Source organism: Gallinula chloropus (assembly GCF_964237585.1).
Source record: "Gallinula chloropus genome assembly, chromosome: 3".
Taxonomy (NCBI): Eukaryota; Metazoa; Chordata; class Aves; order Gruiformes; family Rallidae; genus Gallinula; species Gallinula chloropus.
The window spans coordinates 49,878,904-49,895,871 of NC_140087.1; the positions used below are offsets into that span (position 1 = coordinate 49,878,904).

A 16,968-nucleotide genomic window follows, 5' to 3' on the forward strand; every position below is an offset into this window, starting at 1 on the left:
TGGTGCAGCTTGATGCACAGACAACAGGATTCTGTGACTATGCCTTAGAAGAGCAGTGAAAGAAACTGAATAGCTGTCTATACCCATCATTCCCTCTGTTGCCACTGACTTTGGAAATAAGTATGTAGAATGAAATCTTGGTTTCCTAGTTTGCAAAAGGCAAATCTTGGAGAAGTAAAAATTTAGACCATGGAAGTGACACAACCCAAACACCATCTCCTCTGTGGACATTCACTGCTCTATAAAGCGATGCAGCATGTGAGGACTGCAAAAGGTAGAAGAAGAGTGCACAGTCCCTCTTCCCCCACTGCTCCAATATCATCTGCAATACCTCTGATTACAGCCTGATGCATTCTTCTTGTCCTTTGCAGGGGTCCTTAGTGACACATCTGGAATTTGCTTTACTCACCATGAAGACCACAGTCACTGCAACCTTCTTTGGTAAGTAGTTTTGCAATTAGTAGTTTGTGGGTTTGTACTCATGACCTGGCTGACCAGTGGCCACTGGCTTTTTCTTATCCCTTTGGGCTTCACAGCCGAAAATCCTAGTGGTGGGTGTAGTAAGCCTTGGCACAGCTTTCCACAAATGGGCTGCCCAAACTTCTTGACTTTAACATAGAAAAAAAAATTGATTCTTTGCAGAGACCTCTAAGTACATGACCAGCTGCACGTAGCCCACATCAAATGGCACAACTATGCCTGAAAAGTGTCTGTAATGAAAAGATTATCTCTAAACAACAATCAGATGTTTCTTACATGAGAACATCCCTTCTCAATTTTTCTCTATGCTCTTACCTTTTCCACAACCGAGAAGATGCAACAGAAAAAGTCGGTAAACGCATCTTATTTTCTTTCCCCTGGCAGTAGGGCAGGATCTTGCTTTTTGGGAACAAGTAGAGACACCAGAACTTGCAGTCCACCTTCTATGCACAATCTGGTTGGTGAAGTATGGCTTCTTAGTGTTTCTTACTAGCATGCCTCCCTTTGATGAAGATCCAGCCACCACAGAGCCTAAACTGCTGCACGACTTTAATGGGGATGGTGATATCCCCTGGCAATATTTACTCTAGCTAGGACCCTCAAGTCTGGCTGGGGATCCATTCTTAGTTCACTTCATAACTGTTTATACAGTTCTTCTGTTTTTACTAAAAGACCAAGTTACTTTCTCCACATTAAATTATACCCTAACATTGTACATATTTGGGACTTCACACTTTATTTTCCACTAGTTGTCTCCTTATTTGTCTCACTACAGTTTTGCCTTGGCTACACAACTGCACCAATGACAAAAGGCCCCAGTACCACACCTATACACTGCCACTTCAGTCACTGTGAGACTGAGTTTTCTTTTGAAATCCCCAACCAGCAGCTACACCACACACCACTTGCTCCCTCCCCTGGGAGAAAGGAAGAGCTCCTCCATGGGTTGGGATAAGGACATTTAATGACAAAAGCACCATCAAAGTTGAACCATAACAGGCAATTACCCTCACACCTGGTGATTACACAGAGTACCTTACTGACCTGACAACTGCAAAGTGCTGCACAACACAAGGACCAACCCAACACCCCAGCCACACTCAGATTGCTCTGGAGGTATCCAGAAGTACCTCTCCCCAACCAGCCCCTTTTATGGGGAAGTGATGTCAGGTGGTGTGGAAACAGCCTGGGCTAACTCAGCTCACCTGGGCTGGCTGCTTGGGGAGGTTAATTCTGGCCTGGTCACAACCAGGACACAAGTTCTAGAAGTTATTAAGTCTGTGAATTCTTTGCCACCAGTCTAGGGGGAGAAGAGCATAAATGAAAGAAAGAAGACTGCTGTTGCATATTCTAGTAAGATTAACTTAACTAATGATGAGAGGATTGGCCAACACATCACAGAGAGTTTCAATTCCCTCTGAAATCTTAGAGAAAAGTGAAAAGGAAGGTCAAGATATTTGTTATGAAGTTATTAATTGTCCACAGTATAGTGCTTATAAAATAAACAGGAATGGAGAGGTTTTGTGTGTCATGCAGTTAGCAAGTAAACCTAACACAATAAGCTGTACCCATATATTGTGATGTATGTTTTAAGAGAAGCAGTGTTTGTCTCTCTTACTTTTATCCTTTTCAAATCATAATTTTATTTACTGAAGAAAATCAGTGCACTTTCTGGGACAGGATACTGGGATCTCACGGTGTTGCTCAGTATCCCATACCCACTGCCACCAGTGAATGAAGTACCATGATGCACTTATTACATGATAAGCTCCTTGTGGGGCTACTAAGGAGGATCTTTCTCTCACTAACTTCCTGTTTGCTTTATGCACAGAACATGTTGTTTCAATGACATCACTATCACACCAATTACAAAGAGTTTCCACCACTTGTGGAAATACTGCATCCTTTTGTGTTTTTTTCTGGATCATATGGACTCAATGGGATCCTTCGATAGCGAGTTCCACAGATAAAGGTGTGAGCTGAACTGATCTTCAATCCCAGCCAAAAAAACATCCCACAGTAGATGCCATCTTGACTGTGAAGTTAACCAGCAAGTAGAAACTAGCTATGGCTGAGAATATTCCTCACTCATTTCTTCAAGCTGCTGATTCAAATTTGGGAAATCTCATGCACAGGAGCTTGTGGTGCCTGGTGTGGATAGTCCCCTTTCTCCTGATACTATTGTTTTCTTTGTTTTAGGTATCTTTCTTATATGTGTGTATGGAGCTAAGGAAGCCACAAAGAAGCCAAAAAAAGCTAAGCTATGTAAGTGGTCCCAGTAGTAATTGTGGCTGCTTTACAGAAGGCATGTCTGATGCATAAAAAAAATGAGGTTATATTCTGGTAACTCTTCACAATTGTCTTCAGTATCAATGGGAGCATATGTTAGCAGGTTCTATTATTGAAATCAAATCACTAAGTAAAGTGTGTGCTACTGAACATGTGTAAAAGGGAAATTATGTACTTCATTACTAAAATGTGTTTTCATAGGTCAGTAGGTACCACAGAAGGATCTAAGCAAGTGCTAAGGTTTTCACAGAGAGAGAGAAATATGTGACATGGACCTGCTGTAACACAAAGCATATGTAGCTGATTAGCATGAGACAAGTAGTGCCAGTCCTATGCGCTAGGATACATAAATCTCAGCTACATCACTGCAAGAGCATTTCTGTCTGCAGGTTATTTTGCTCATTTGGTTGACAAACAAGCCTGCTGCAAGGTTGTAAACTCACATTTCAACCCTTTTTGTACCCAGTAAATAGTTCTAAAAATTAAGGGCAAGATAAAGGGATGTGGCTGTAGCCTGGCATTACAAATGGCATGGATCTATGAGAGCACAGCAAGTGGCTTGGGAAGGACCCTGCCTCATGTGTGCCCTGTCCTTCCCAGCCCTGACTCACAGCCACGTCTTCTCCCACCCCCTTCGTCCCACACTATTAACCACAGCCTGGGTGACCAAATTTCCTTCTCCAACAAAGTGTCATAATGGATATTTCCTTCAGAGAAGCAAACATTGAAGGTCAGAAATATCTTCGGGCTTCTTTATGCCATCCTTACTTACAGCTACATCCTTCTAGATAGGAGTTATTATGTGTTATATTGTAGATGCAGAGCACACAGGCATGTCTTATATCCCCAAACCATTGATATGAAGGCGTAAAAGGAGGGCATCCCTGTCACTCAGTTACTCATTGTTTCACGACAAGATCACTCAGCTGTGAAAACATTCAGTCAGACTTTATCAAGATTTTGCACTCACAGATGTACCCCAGATCGATTGTGATGTCAAGGCGGGGAAGATAATCAATCCAGAATTCATTGCAAAATGCCCTCCTGGATGTCAAGATGTAAAATACCGTGTTTATGGCACAGACATTTATGCATCCTTCTCCAGTGTGTGCAGTGCTGCGATTCACAGGTGAGTGAGTTTAAATGTGCAAGGAATTCAGTCAAAAATGACATTTCAGTGTAGGGACCTCAGCTTTTCGAGCCCCTTATAGTTCCCACTGCCTTGTAGGTTTGATTGGAGGCAGCTGTTCAAGTACAAGGCCGTGTATGATGCAATGGAACCAGTCTTACAAATAAAGTGCTGTCAGTCATGTATTGCTATTGAAATTGGTGATGTTTGAAGACCTTTCTCAGCCTTTGGAGAAGTGTCTTGAGATTTGCAGATCTCTCATTCATGCATAGCAAATTACTATTGTACTATTCTTACTCAAGTGGAAGATAGGGATGGAGCTGCTGCTACTAATAAAGCTTCAGAAAAAACAGGCATGTCACCAGTACATGTACAAATACCAGTACATGTACATATAACTCTCATACTTCTGGGTTTGGTTTTGGTGCTCCAGATTTGAATTTAACTGTCCTTGACATCAAAGGCTGAGTAATGTGTTTCACTGCCACAGAAAAGGACACTGGGTGAGGAAACATAACAGTGTAAGTTTTATAGCACAGATTTTGCTGAGTTTTATTAGCTGTGCAAAACTGTGCATGAAACTTTAATGGAGAATAACTTCACAAGCAAAACACACCATAACTGCCAGTAGGATGCAAAGGCAGGCTGCATTCCGCTGCAAAACACAGCAAAAGCTTAGCAAAGTCTGACTGACAGCTTGACTTCAGTTGGAGTTCATTCGAGCTACTGCAGTGCTTCCAGTTCTGTGACACATCTGAGACCTCAAGTGAAGCTGCAGAGTGAGTGCCTTGGGAACTTTGCTCCTCGCCTCCGCACGGTGCGTGGCCTGGCGTGCCTCGGGCTCCCACCCCTGGCCTGCCACATATCTCTGGTCTGCTCAGCCCCCTTCTTGGGGAGTGGACTGCCAGGTGACTGGCCTTCAGACAACAAATTCTTCCTTCAAATACCAGTGCACAATGGAAATCGTTGGCCTCCGCTGGCAGAACTCAGAGGGAGGCTACAGAACGCTGACAGCGACGACAGTTTTCCCCATAGGTCAAACTGGCTGCCTTTGCTGCCTCTGTGAGGGTTTCAGTTTACCAGCTGGGTTTGGCTTTGCTAGCTTGTGTGTTGCGTTTCCTCAGACAGAGCTTTTCCTTCCCTTGCAGTTCTTTTACCAGAAAAGCTACAGCTCGAGCATAGTCTTCACCATTGTTTGCTGCCCGTTGTGTGTTTTCCTGCAGTGTCATTACTGAGAGGCCTACTGCCCCGCTAGAGTCACAGTCACTTCCTGGTCTGGCTGCTTTCCTAGTGAAGCCGCAGCAGCTTGCATACACTGATGGTTTTCTGGTTGTCTTGAGATACATGTTGTGTCACGTGTCAAACACCATTTAAAGTGCACCACACATGGCACCCGCCAAGTTTCCTGCAGGCTACAGCATTACTGTGTCCAATTTACTGCAGGTGGAGGTCAGAATCAGGCTTGCTTTTGCAGGTAACATACAGGAACTCAAAGAAAACATTCATTTCTTTACAAAAGAAAAAGCAGAGAGAGAGAGGTTTGCCTCAGATTTGTGTTTCTGTTCGTACGGTTGGCCTAAAAACTCCTCTGAGTACCTCTCCCTGCACCTTCAGTCCTTCAATCAAACTTGCAGGAATTTTAATGAAGGCAGAGGCTTGTTCTTGTGTGCAACTAGGTCAACCTTAAACACAGGACTAGTAGATGAGTGGAAAGAGCAAACAGACCCTGATGGCACTCCATAACAAACTGTTCTTCTCTACGTGGAAGAGGCACAAATATTTCTTAGCAGTAGTTTTGTAGCTGCACTGTAGCTCCTGATTTAAAGGCAAAAGTGAACACTTCATACCTCTTGCACTGATGAATGGCTTCTGGTTTGGGGGAGGATGGAATTTCTCCCTTCAGATACCGTGTTTTCCCCTTGCAGTGGTATAATCGACAACGCCGGTGGGAAGATCCTCGTCCAGAAAGTCGCTGGCCACTCAGGTTACCGCGGGACCTTCTCCAATGGGGTCCGGTCGCTGTCGCTGCCACGCTGGAGGGAGTCCTTCCTCATTTCAGGTACCATGGTGGAGCATCAGAGACACCTGCCCTCCATGCCTGCTACCCACTGTCTCACCACCTGGGCAGCAATAGTCAGAGGGGAATCACAGAATTGTAGGGGTTGGAAGGGGAAGCATCCATCTCATTTTAAAGACACCTTTAGTCACCACAGGCTCACCCTACCTAGCTTTAGTGTGGATGATGCATTTGAGATAGTTTTTATTCTGTGTTTGCTATGTAGCCCTGCAGAGAGCCATACACCCTGCCAGCAGTAAAATTAATAGTTTTTTTTAATTTGATCCCCTTTACACCAGCTTCAGTTTATATTAAACCTACTTGTACTCATTCTACCTATGTGAAAGGAGGTTCGGATTTATGTTGCTTATTTGGTTTTTATTGATTATTTGTTAATTAATTGGTTAGTTCACATTGTGTAGATTTCCAAATCTAAGCTCTTGCTGCATCCATACTTTGATCAGTTCTTGCTGGTCCACACTTCTGAAGGTTTTGGAAAGGTACAACAAATTGATGTTAGTTAACTGCATCATTCCTGGAAAAATCAACATCTCAAGCAACTGAGACCCAACTAAAAATAAAGAAATGTTCTTTTCATGTGAAAATTTGTGGACGGCTAAAGAGGTCTCAGAAACTGACCAAACCAAACTGGTTTCTGGAGTTTGCATTACTGTATTTGGATGCATTTTTTACAGCATTCTGCCAGTACACCACATTATGAGAAGGATTTATTTTGGATGAGTAGGAATTTCCTGGAATAGCTGAATTGCTACTTGTACTTGTTGCTGTTTTTTCCCAACAGACAGCACATTGTAATTCTGGTACATAAACGGGAAATAAGATTTCTTTTTTACCTCAGCAGCTGCTCAGTTGTTATCCCATAAAACTGTAGTGATTTTTGATTTATAGTAACAACTCTTTATTCTTAATTAATGAGACACTATAAAAGAAGATACAAGAGAAAGTTACAAGCACATGTAAGAGGAGATGATGGGTATGTGCAGGCATGATAAGATTTGTCCCTCATGCTTAATTTTATGCATGCTGTGTGCTTTCACTGATGTTAGTGAAACTGCTTGGTTTATAAACTAGCTCAAGTGTAAATCTAGCATCTCATGAAACATGTCTCATATCCAATTTCATACATAAATAGGACAAAAACTCTCACTATACCTACGGAAAAAGTGGAATTTTAAAAATTGTAGAGAGGAATTTAGAGGATTTAAACTCCGGGAAGGCTGTGCTACTCACCTCAGCAGCCTCAGGCTGAATGCGGACAGATCTCACTCTCAAAAAGAGATGAGTTGGGGGATTTTTTTTTTTACAATTATGAGTCATAAAAAGACAGAGCTGCATAGAGTGTTCTCCAATAAAAACACCAAGTCACCTAAGGCATTAATTTCAGGGCAGCTTTAGAGTTTGAACCAAGTCCCTTATTGTCTAGCTAAGTTCTCCTTCAGCAGACCAGACCTGTATGCTGTACACTATACTGCACCCTGGAAACGTGCCAACAGTTTATTCCCAGTTAGGATATTGTCACCAAGAGTTTGTGATGTTTAAATTGTAAATGAGCATCCACACAAAAGAGCACAGAAGAGGAATTCTCGGGGGACCCAGGCAATGAAGTGGCATGATTTAGGGGCAGTGGGGGATGAGGTCTGTCCTTTGGGATTGAAGCAGCCAGCTCACCAGGAGGTATGCAAATGTGCTGGTATTCACTTTCAAACGCTGAAATGCCTTGGCACTCCATTGAATGTCTCCATTCAGTCTAGTGGGACTTTTGCAGCTAGAGGGTTAAGAAAATAGAGTCCTAAACCTCTGGGTTGGCTAGTCACAAATAAGCATGAGAGGGTGAGCAGCTACCACCCCACAGCTTGTACTTCAACTGCCAGAACTTGAGGTTTTCAGCCCACACGTAACCCCATTTTTAAATATGTTAAGCGAACTGTGACCTAGATCCAACATTTCCCAGAGACTAGGAAAGACATATTACCATTGCTCTGGAGAGCAAGGCCACATTCAGGTCAGGCCTCAGATCTACTTGTTGGTCACATATGGGATGCAAGTTGCTGTTATCAAAACCCCAAGAGTCTGGGAGCAGACAACCTCTATGCCAGCTAGTTTGTTTGCACAGCAGCAGGCTTCAGGCTTGCGTTAGAAATCAGAGTAGAATTTATAGAAATATTCTACATTAAAATCAGATTATTGCACTATTGCTGCACCTGTGTAACAACCACTCATACCTGACAGCTCTACCTCTGTTGGAGATAAAGAAATGCCTTTCAGAATCATCCATAACTTTTCCATCTTTCTACCAAATTGGCAGAAGAGCTCCCTTGTTCTGCTTGACTCCTTGTGCTGGGTTTTAGCTCAGAGGAAAATGGAAATTAAGACCTCCTGCCATTCACTTAGATCAGATTCTGTGAGCTACCCAAGGGCAAGGAGGAAGGTCTTTCCATCTTGTCCCTGAATGCAAAATTGCCAGCTCTGATCTTTGGCAGATCCATGTTTACTTCAGTGAAGCTGCTGTCAGTTTATAATGCTGTAAATGAGCAATGCAATAGCTCCTTACATCATTGCCTTGTTAGTATCTCAAACTATCTTCTTCATATAGGGTTTTTTTTTTTTTTTAGTGACATCTGAAATATCAAAAAAGGAATAAAACAAAGGAGAAAGAAACATGAAAAGGGACAAATGACAATGCCTCTCCAGCTCCATGGCCATTCCTGCACATAGAGGACCAGTTCCTCTGGCATACACATTTCTTTGAGTGCCATCACAGCGGAATAGCTCCCAGGTCCCAGAAGTGGCTCAGTCTGTTGCAGCTAAATCATTCAGGGCTGTTGGTCTTGGGATTAATCACCCTGGATGACAACCCCCATGCTTGCAGTACCATATACGCCTTCTAAAAGAGTCCACCAAAGGAATAAAGGAAAGCAAACTTAGCATTACCATCATGGCTCTGGTTTTGCAGGAAGTGGAAGTAGGTCTCACCTGAGACCACCCAGACACATGACATAGCACCAGGTCTTGAAGAGACAGTCTCCAGGGTCCAGATATCCCACATGTCTCCTAGAGGCCAGAGCAGTCTTCCTTACACTGGGCTTCTCTGCATCGCTTTTCATTAAGCGACACACGGGAATACAAAAACTGCCCCAAAAACTGCATGGCCACATGTGACCAACAGAGATGGCATGTGAAGTGGCAGTAAAAAGATTTGTGGTTCAAAGCTTAACTGGGAAACGTACCTCATTGTTTTAAGACAAGACCCTCATTTTAGATCTGAATATAGGCACCGTATGTTCCCACACACAGACATAGCCATCTTTCACTGTTATTACTGCAAAAGACTGTTGCCAGAAATGGCATGTTGCAAAAGTGAGATCAGAGAAGAATGCTGTATGTATGACGAAATGAATTCCACATCAAACATACGTTCTAAATCAACTACATAGCCAGACACTGGAAAAGGCTGCCTAGGGAGGCTGTGGGTTTAAGTACAGGTTATACAGATGTCCTTCAGGAATGATCCCCTTAAGCTCAGCACCATTTGACAGCAAAGGAAATAACTAACTGACCTCTTTAAAACATTTGCAGGACTGTGTTTTCATGCTTCCTAACTTTATGATGCTGAATTTAAGAATTGGTATTTTTAGTGTCATATTTTTCAAATTCTGCCATCAGATGAAAGACATCTTCATGAAAATGAGTTGGGGAATAAAGAAGTGGGGTCTGATCAGCAGTAAAGAAGTGGATTCTGATTCTGAACACATATGTTAGATGGGAGTTTTGTTGCAAGAAAAGGTAGAAATTTTTGTGATGCTTTTGTTTGTTTGTAGAGGGCAAGCCAAGAAAAGGTGTGACATATCCAGCAACTCTTGAATATTCTTCTTCAAAAAGCACGGCTGTTAAATCAGGCAAGTAATTATGACTGACTCTCCCTTATATCCATTCAGTACTCTGTTGTAGCTTCTCAGTTGTGTCATACAAACATGTAATTATTCAGAATCAGACGTTAACACATCCCTTAGTATCTCATCCAAATACCTCATGGTATTTGTTTTTAATGTTAAGTATATGGAAATTATCCCAGACTACTTCTGGGTTTTGGTCATACCATGTTTCACAGATTTCCCAAGCAGTTTCCCCCTTGCTTTAAATTAGATCGTGAGTATGATGTTGTCCTGATTATATGAAAGCTCTTGAGGTTTTATATATTGACCTGCTCCTAATGTTATTCTTGTTAACTTTTGGAATATTCAATGTTGAGAATACAAAAACAAATAACACTATAATACTAATGACACTGATGGCAATGCACTGCAGCTTTAGCTAAGGATGATAAGAAACTACTCTGTAAGCCATTTTAGTCAACATCCTGCTCTGCAAGACTCAACATAGTTTTAAAATAATTTATTTGGCTTCAGAGATCTTTGATCAAGTCACACACCAGGTGCTAATTGCAATTCAAGTGATTGAAGGTCCTCCATCACTGAAATGACACTTCTTCGTGCCCCCTCTAACATCTGTGTTAGATTCTTCCTTGGTGGTGTGAACAAAACAAAGTGACTGTCTCATACTACTAACACTTCCCTGACAAGGCTCTTTTGCTGTTTGAGGAGCCTGAGCTTTCCTGAGCTCAACTCTGGGAGTTGTGGGATAACAAAATGTGCCATACCGCCTCCATGAACTCCAACACCTGTCTGTGGGTTTTGTGGAGTCCTGCTCTTCCCTGGCCCATTATTGTTTGGTCCATGGGAGCAAAGCACAGAGCTCTTTCCTCATCTTCAAGCTTTTACTTGCACAAAAGCCTGTTTTCATCTGAACACTGTAGCTATTCAGAGAGAATATTCATCACTCAAAGCCATGCCTTTAATTTGCAATACCTTTGCATTTCCAATCAAACCAGTACAGATTTGTATGTGCATTTTGACCAGGTACACAGAAATTAATGACCCAATATGCACTGCTAGAAGGGAGGCAGCACCTTAGAAATGTTGGCTTTTTCTAGGAAACAATCACCAACACCACATTTCATCATTCTTAAATGTACTCATACAAAGCACCAGCAGAAACATCTCACACCACACCAGAGACAATCACAGCCAGGGTAGAACTCAGCAGGCTGAAAGTGACTTCTTCCATCAGGGTTAAAATACATATTATGTGAGAAACAGCACAGGAATGGGGAGTAGCATCAAGTCACATCTGAGACACGCAAACCACCAACCAGGAGGCTGTTCCTGCAGCAAAACAAGGACACAATTGACTTCCTTCACTTTGTCCTTGAATCAACCAGTGTGAATGAAAACGTTAGGATCCTAGCAACAAAGACTGTACGTTCACGAAGAGAAAGCCCAGGATGATCAAAGGAGCAAATAATAACCATTAGATCAAAGCCAGTGCTTGTGGACACCAATGCCTTCCTTTGCCCACCCCCATCCCACAGGTAGCAAAGAGATCTGATGTTCACAGTCCCCCTTCCCCAAGTCACACTTGGCCCTGTCAGCCCCCTCTAGCCCTGCTGCCTTGGCCCAGCCATCTCAGCTGTCCTCTGTTAGAAACAGCTTGTTCTTAAGATGAAAAAAACTTCTGTAATATGGTGCTGGGGCCATTTTGTGATACAGAATTTCTTACTTCTTTCTTAGTTTTTTAAAAAAACTACCTTTTTCTTTTGACTTCAATTAGAGAGAGACCACATTGTTCACTTGGATACTTAAAACCCATTGTCTGTAGGAGGTAAAGGCAATTCCTTTGAGAATTGCACTCATTTGCTGCCAGATTAGTGAAAAAATCCTGCTTCACACCTGATCAGCTGTCAGAGATGCAATTTTTGTCCTCATCCCAGGGGCGCTGGAGATTTCTTTAAATGCTGCTGGTGGTTGCGGCGCCTTCCAAATGCTGGGCACAGCAAGAAAGACCTTCCCAAAATTGTAACACAATTGGTGAAAACAATCAAAAGCTGTTTCTTTAAACAGTAATACAAATTTTTAGGAAAACGTTAACCAAAGAATAATTCCTCAAATAGTTCAATGTTGCCAAAATAGTGAAAGAAGGGGAAAAAATATATATATAAGATCAAAATCCTCCAGTACTCAGTCAGAGATAAAAGCAGAAGCAGATTCAGTTGCAGGTTAGAAATAAATGAACTGTAGTAAATGTTCCACGTACTTTGATGTCTTTGAGTTTTAGTAGAAAAAATGGAGTAAAAATATCTCCCTATTTCCTTTTAAGCCAGGCATTCAGGATTTGGCCCCAAGATGATCTGAGAATGTCAGGCAAGAAAGAACGACATCTGAATGTGAATTAGTAGCTGAAATACTGTATGTTAAACACCCTGATTCTTGGGACATGCTGTTACTCAGAGGAAAAATCAACATGATGTATTAATTTTATGGTTTATTAGTGGTACAAACACATTATCTATTGCTCACTTAATAAATTCTATTGACATTGGCAGGAGCTTTCGGACAGTGAAAATGTCTAAATTTGGCACCAAAAATACAGGGTCACTATTCACTAGTGGCATCCAGCCATTACTTTTTCTTGCCTGTTGAGAAAGCTCTGATGAGACTGACTGACCTGCCTTATGGCAGGTGATGGGATGCCTTCCTTTGGGGACTGATAATGTCTCTGTTCCTGAGCTGCATTTCCTAATGTATTTAATTTTGCTTCAGAGCCTAAAAAGCCAGAACAAGACCTAAAGGCTACGAAGAGCGCTGATACCCCTAACGCACCAGAAAAAGCATCGGAACAAGGTATAGACTGAGCATCTCAGTGGTCTTTTACAGTACCCTCCCAGTCCAGACTGCCTGCAGACGCTTGCAGGAAGCAGGTTGATGCTGGTAACATGTACAGCTTTACCCCTCATCCAGCCTCCTCTCTAAAGCTTCTGTCCCACTAAGCCAGCCCCATTACATGCACATCTGCAACAATGTTTGAAGGGCACATGACAATTCAGAGAAGAGAGGGCACCCTCTCAGTTTAAGACCTGCCTTTGTTTCGGATCAGTTCAGGCATCAGGAACTTCAAAAGACTGTGTTATGGCTCTTGGCAGTTTCCTATGTGCCCTGCAAACCCTCTGAAGATGCTGTGGGGAAGATGGCCACCCTGCCTTGCAGGAGCATGGGGAACTGCTAGCCCTTGAGAGACCTTCTCTTGTGTTAAAAGCGCCACCAGAAACCTAGCCAACATGCTCCGAGGCAACATAATTTCTTTGCTCTTACCATGCTGCTTCTTTGGGCTTTGTGCTAATACTCCTAGCTCCCAGCTTCCTTGCTCCATGCAGCCTCTGGTGTGCAGCTGGCCAGTGTGCCTGCTCCCTGCTCCTGCAGCACCAGGTTGCAGGGGTGAATCTGTGTCCTCTGCCTTCTTTCCTGTACTGCAGCAGCATGGAGTGGGGCACCCTTTGGCCCAAAGAGAGACATTCATGCTGATTTTTTTCAGCTGAGTTGTTTTGTTTGTCTTCTGAGCTCTCTTTCAGCATTATCCCATTAAAGCTGCCTGAGATATGAGCTTTTCACTGGCTAGCACTAAGCGGTAATTAATCCACCAGTTTCATGAGGATGCTTTCCAAAAGGAGAACATCCAGCAGTAAAAACACAAGTTTGTGTGATGCAGCAATGAATTGGCTGCACACTGTTCCCTTTTGGGGTACACAGTCATTAATGGGCCAGGAGGAGAAGAACAAGAATGAGGTGAACATAGAATATATTTTAGGGCATATTTTTATAGATAGATGGAGAAGATGACAGTGAAGGCTCTTTTTCAAGACAATGACTTAAAAGAGCTGTAAGCATGTTAAAAAACTCATATAAGGATATTTAGGATGGAAGCTTTGCAACTAGAATTGTCACTGTTCTCACAACAGATGATACATTTTAAAAGTAGTAGCAAGTGTGAGATGAGTCAATTGATAGTCAGATGAAATTGGCACCTCCCAGGTGGTACTCTGCCTGGCTCCCCTTAGCTGAAGCCCTAATGCTTTTCGCCCCAGCTCTGACCTGCTCCTCCAAACACCATATTGTGACTGGCTGGTTGAACCATTTCATAGGTCTGAGACATCTGTCAGATTGATAGGCACTCCTGGCCAAAGCAGAGAAATGCAGGAGAAACCCTGCAGCTATGACAGGCTGCTGTCAGCTCCCTCTGAAAGCGGTGGGATACCAGGTCACACAGACACGTGCTATGCATCCACAGGGACACTACTGGCTCTACAGATAAGGATGTTTGTAGACATCCTGAGGACAACACCAGCATCTGGATCACCTTAAACAATGAGCACTAGTAATGATGTTTCCATGCATGTCACACATCCAGCTGCAGCAGTTGTGTCGATCTTCCTACAGGGGACCTGGTCCGCAAAGAGTATCAGACAACCCCAGTGCCGACACCAGTTACACAAATGGCCACCACAACCCCAACACCAACAACCACAACAACAGATCCTTCTACCACGACAGCAAAGCCAACCACAGCACCTGCAACAACCAGAACCACAACAGCTGCTCCTGCAGCCAAGAGTCGACCCGAACTCCACAGGGGCAAAGTCATAGGTCAGTAGCATGGATGCTAGAATTTCTTTCATCCTAACCTACTGCTTTCCTGAAACAAAAGATGCAACTGAATATACCAGGATTTAGTGGATCATAAATTCAGTAATTCAGTACAGAAATAGTAAGAATGGATAAAAAAAAAAATTAATTCCAGCAGATAGGCTGGAGTTAGAGTTGTGCCTTTGAGATACATGCAAAATTAGCATGTCTCATAGACACAAACGTGTAGATTCTTGGAGGTGAGGGTTCATTTGCAGTCAATTTATGGCTAGTCTTTGCCCTTACATGTAATATACCAGCATATAATGTTATTCATGTGAGAGTAAGTGCTCTTTTCACAATTACTGCCATGACTATCAGGTATAGGAGTCAACAGATTGTTCCTTGATTCACACACCTAGACTGAGAGTTCAACAAATAGGCCGGGGCTCATTTTAGAATTAATTTTGTGAGAGCTTTCAATAATTTAAAGTTGCAATATGTTTTATGGTACCAGCTTTTGGATTTCAAAACACTGTGATGGAATTCCCACATGTTTTTTTCATACCTGCTTTTCCTTAATCTTTCCCTCCTAATTTATTCTTATTCATTAACATTGGGGGGTTTGGTCAAAGAGCTGAAAATTAAAATATCTTATTTTTAGGTTCTAGCAGTGTCCACCCAGCATACTCATCTGTGGTAGCTGCAGCATCAAGTAAGTATGGCAAAGTATGTGCCACAAGGCATGTAGTACAGTGTGTTTTAAGGCAGCAATGATTCAATAACCTTTCAAGCCTCAGCAAACTCGATGACTGAATCCAAGTCTGGATTTAAACTGAAAAACAGATGCTTGGCCTGAATGTCAGAGATGCCGATCACCCACAGCTCCGGGGAAGCCTTTCTAGTGAATATCTGTGCATTTCAGCTTTGACAAATGCTGGGTTTTACAAGACTGGAAACAAAGCTTGTGCTGTTTGAGTCGTTATGTCCCTACTGCTTTGTTCTGTCTTGGGCTCTCAAAGGGACACTTGATTTAGTTGTAGGGCATGTGATGCAGAGGGCTGCGCCGCCATCTAAACTTAGGGCTGAGAGCCCTGAAATGCTGACTTACATTAAACCAATGCTCGTTCAAAAACCCCAGGCTGTGGTTCTGAGCCTGGCATTAATGTGTTATTCCTGGCATGCCACTCCTGCCATTGACAGCAGAGCGGCAGCTGCTCAGAGCTCTGCATCTCAATCCAGAAGCTGGCTCCCGTTCCAGCCCACGACCTGCAAGTATGATTTCCCGTACAATGTGCATTGCTCAGCTGTGTGGGCAAGTAAAGGAGAAGATATTCAGCTGTTTGCAAGTTTCTGAGCATGGGGATATGGCTACTTTTGAATGAGAATGGTGCTGGGCCATCATTAGGGTTTATGCTCCATCACTGTTTCCAAGTGCCTTGAGCTCAGCTTTGCACTCGCATATGTTACTGTGTCCGTAATTCAGGTAATTCAGAGCCAAGCACATGGCAGGGCAGGTATCTTTTGAGCAATTCAGGTCTTGAGGGAAAGCATTGTTCAGTCAAACTTAGCTGTGAGTCCAGAAGAAGGGCAGGGGCTGGAGGGGTTAATCTCACTGAGTCAGATGTGCAGGTATGCGTATAGCAGGATTTACAGAAGTGCCAACACGATTCAAAGAAGTTTAAATTCACTGGAAATCAGCTTTCACTACCTACTGTGCTTGCTTGTTGCCCTCTTTTCTTTTTCCTACTCCCGCAGGCTGAGCACAGATGAGCCCATTATTGTCTTTACTAGCAATTAGGAAACCCTGCTTGAGGTTACCCAGCCAGTGAGAGATGCACATTAAGGGTAATGTTCTGGCAACACTGACATCAGTGGGAAGGTTGTATTTGTTGTTAATAAGACCAAGCCTTTTGTCAAAACACGGAAGGAAAAAAAAAAAGAAAAATTTACTCACTTTTTCAAGTCTTTCAGTAGTGACTGCAGCTTAAATCCATATTTCTTCACAACTTTCCTCACTGAACTTCTAAACATAACTCCCAAAATATTAAAATTATCAGGTTATTGCAAGCTGGAGGAGCAGTGGATACCTGCTTCTGATTTCACACACTTTATTTCTAGGACCACGTCCAGTATATCTGTATTCAGTATTTGGCTTCCTGAATTCTCCCAATCTCCTCTTGACTCCAAACAAAAAATGGCTAAATGAAATTACAGAAAGTACAAATACAGTTTCGAAGTGATGACCACACATGGAGCAGCTTATCAGCTTTCTCTCTGAGGACCCTTGAGGACTCATTCCTATTACTCAGGACAGAGTTTCCGATGATGCCACTGGCCTTCACCAGAGTTTGGCTTGACCAGAGAGAATCAAATGTTCTGTTCATCTTGGCTCACAGGGACTCACAGGTCTACCTCTCACAGGGAATTGGTAGTTCATCTGCAAAAGATACCTCAATCTCAAGGCTATTTACTTTCGA

The 16,968-nt window shown here is 42.8% G+C and overlaps 1 protein-coding gene across 1 annotated transcript in view; it reads left to right on the forward strand.

Annotated features, from left to right (window-relative positions):
- Positions 1-410: 410 nt before the first annotated feature.
- The window catches only part of VIT (vitrin), a gene marked incomplete at both ends in the record, with an annotated part of 37,867 nt that continues 21,309 nt past the window's right edge, over positions 411-16,968 (forward strand). The window contains 8 exons of the mRNA XM_084261084.1: positions 411-441; positions 2,680-2,745; positions 3,742-3,898; positions 5,824-5,957; positions 9,794-9,871; positions 12,632-12,712; positions 14,303-14,509; positions 15,153-15,203. Of these exons, the coding sequence (XP_084117210.1) occupies positions 411-441; positions 2,680-2,745; positions 3,742-3,898; positions 5,824-5,957; positions 9,794-9,871; positions 12,632-12,712; positions 14,303-14,509; positions 15,153-15,203 (805 nt within the window). The remainder of the gene's footprint in view (positions 442-2,679; positions 2,746-3,741; positions 3,899-5,823; positions 5,958-9,793; positions 9,872-12,631; positions 12,713-14,302; positions 14,510-15,152; positions 15,204-16,968) is intronic.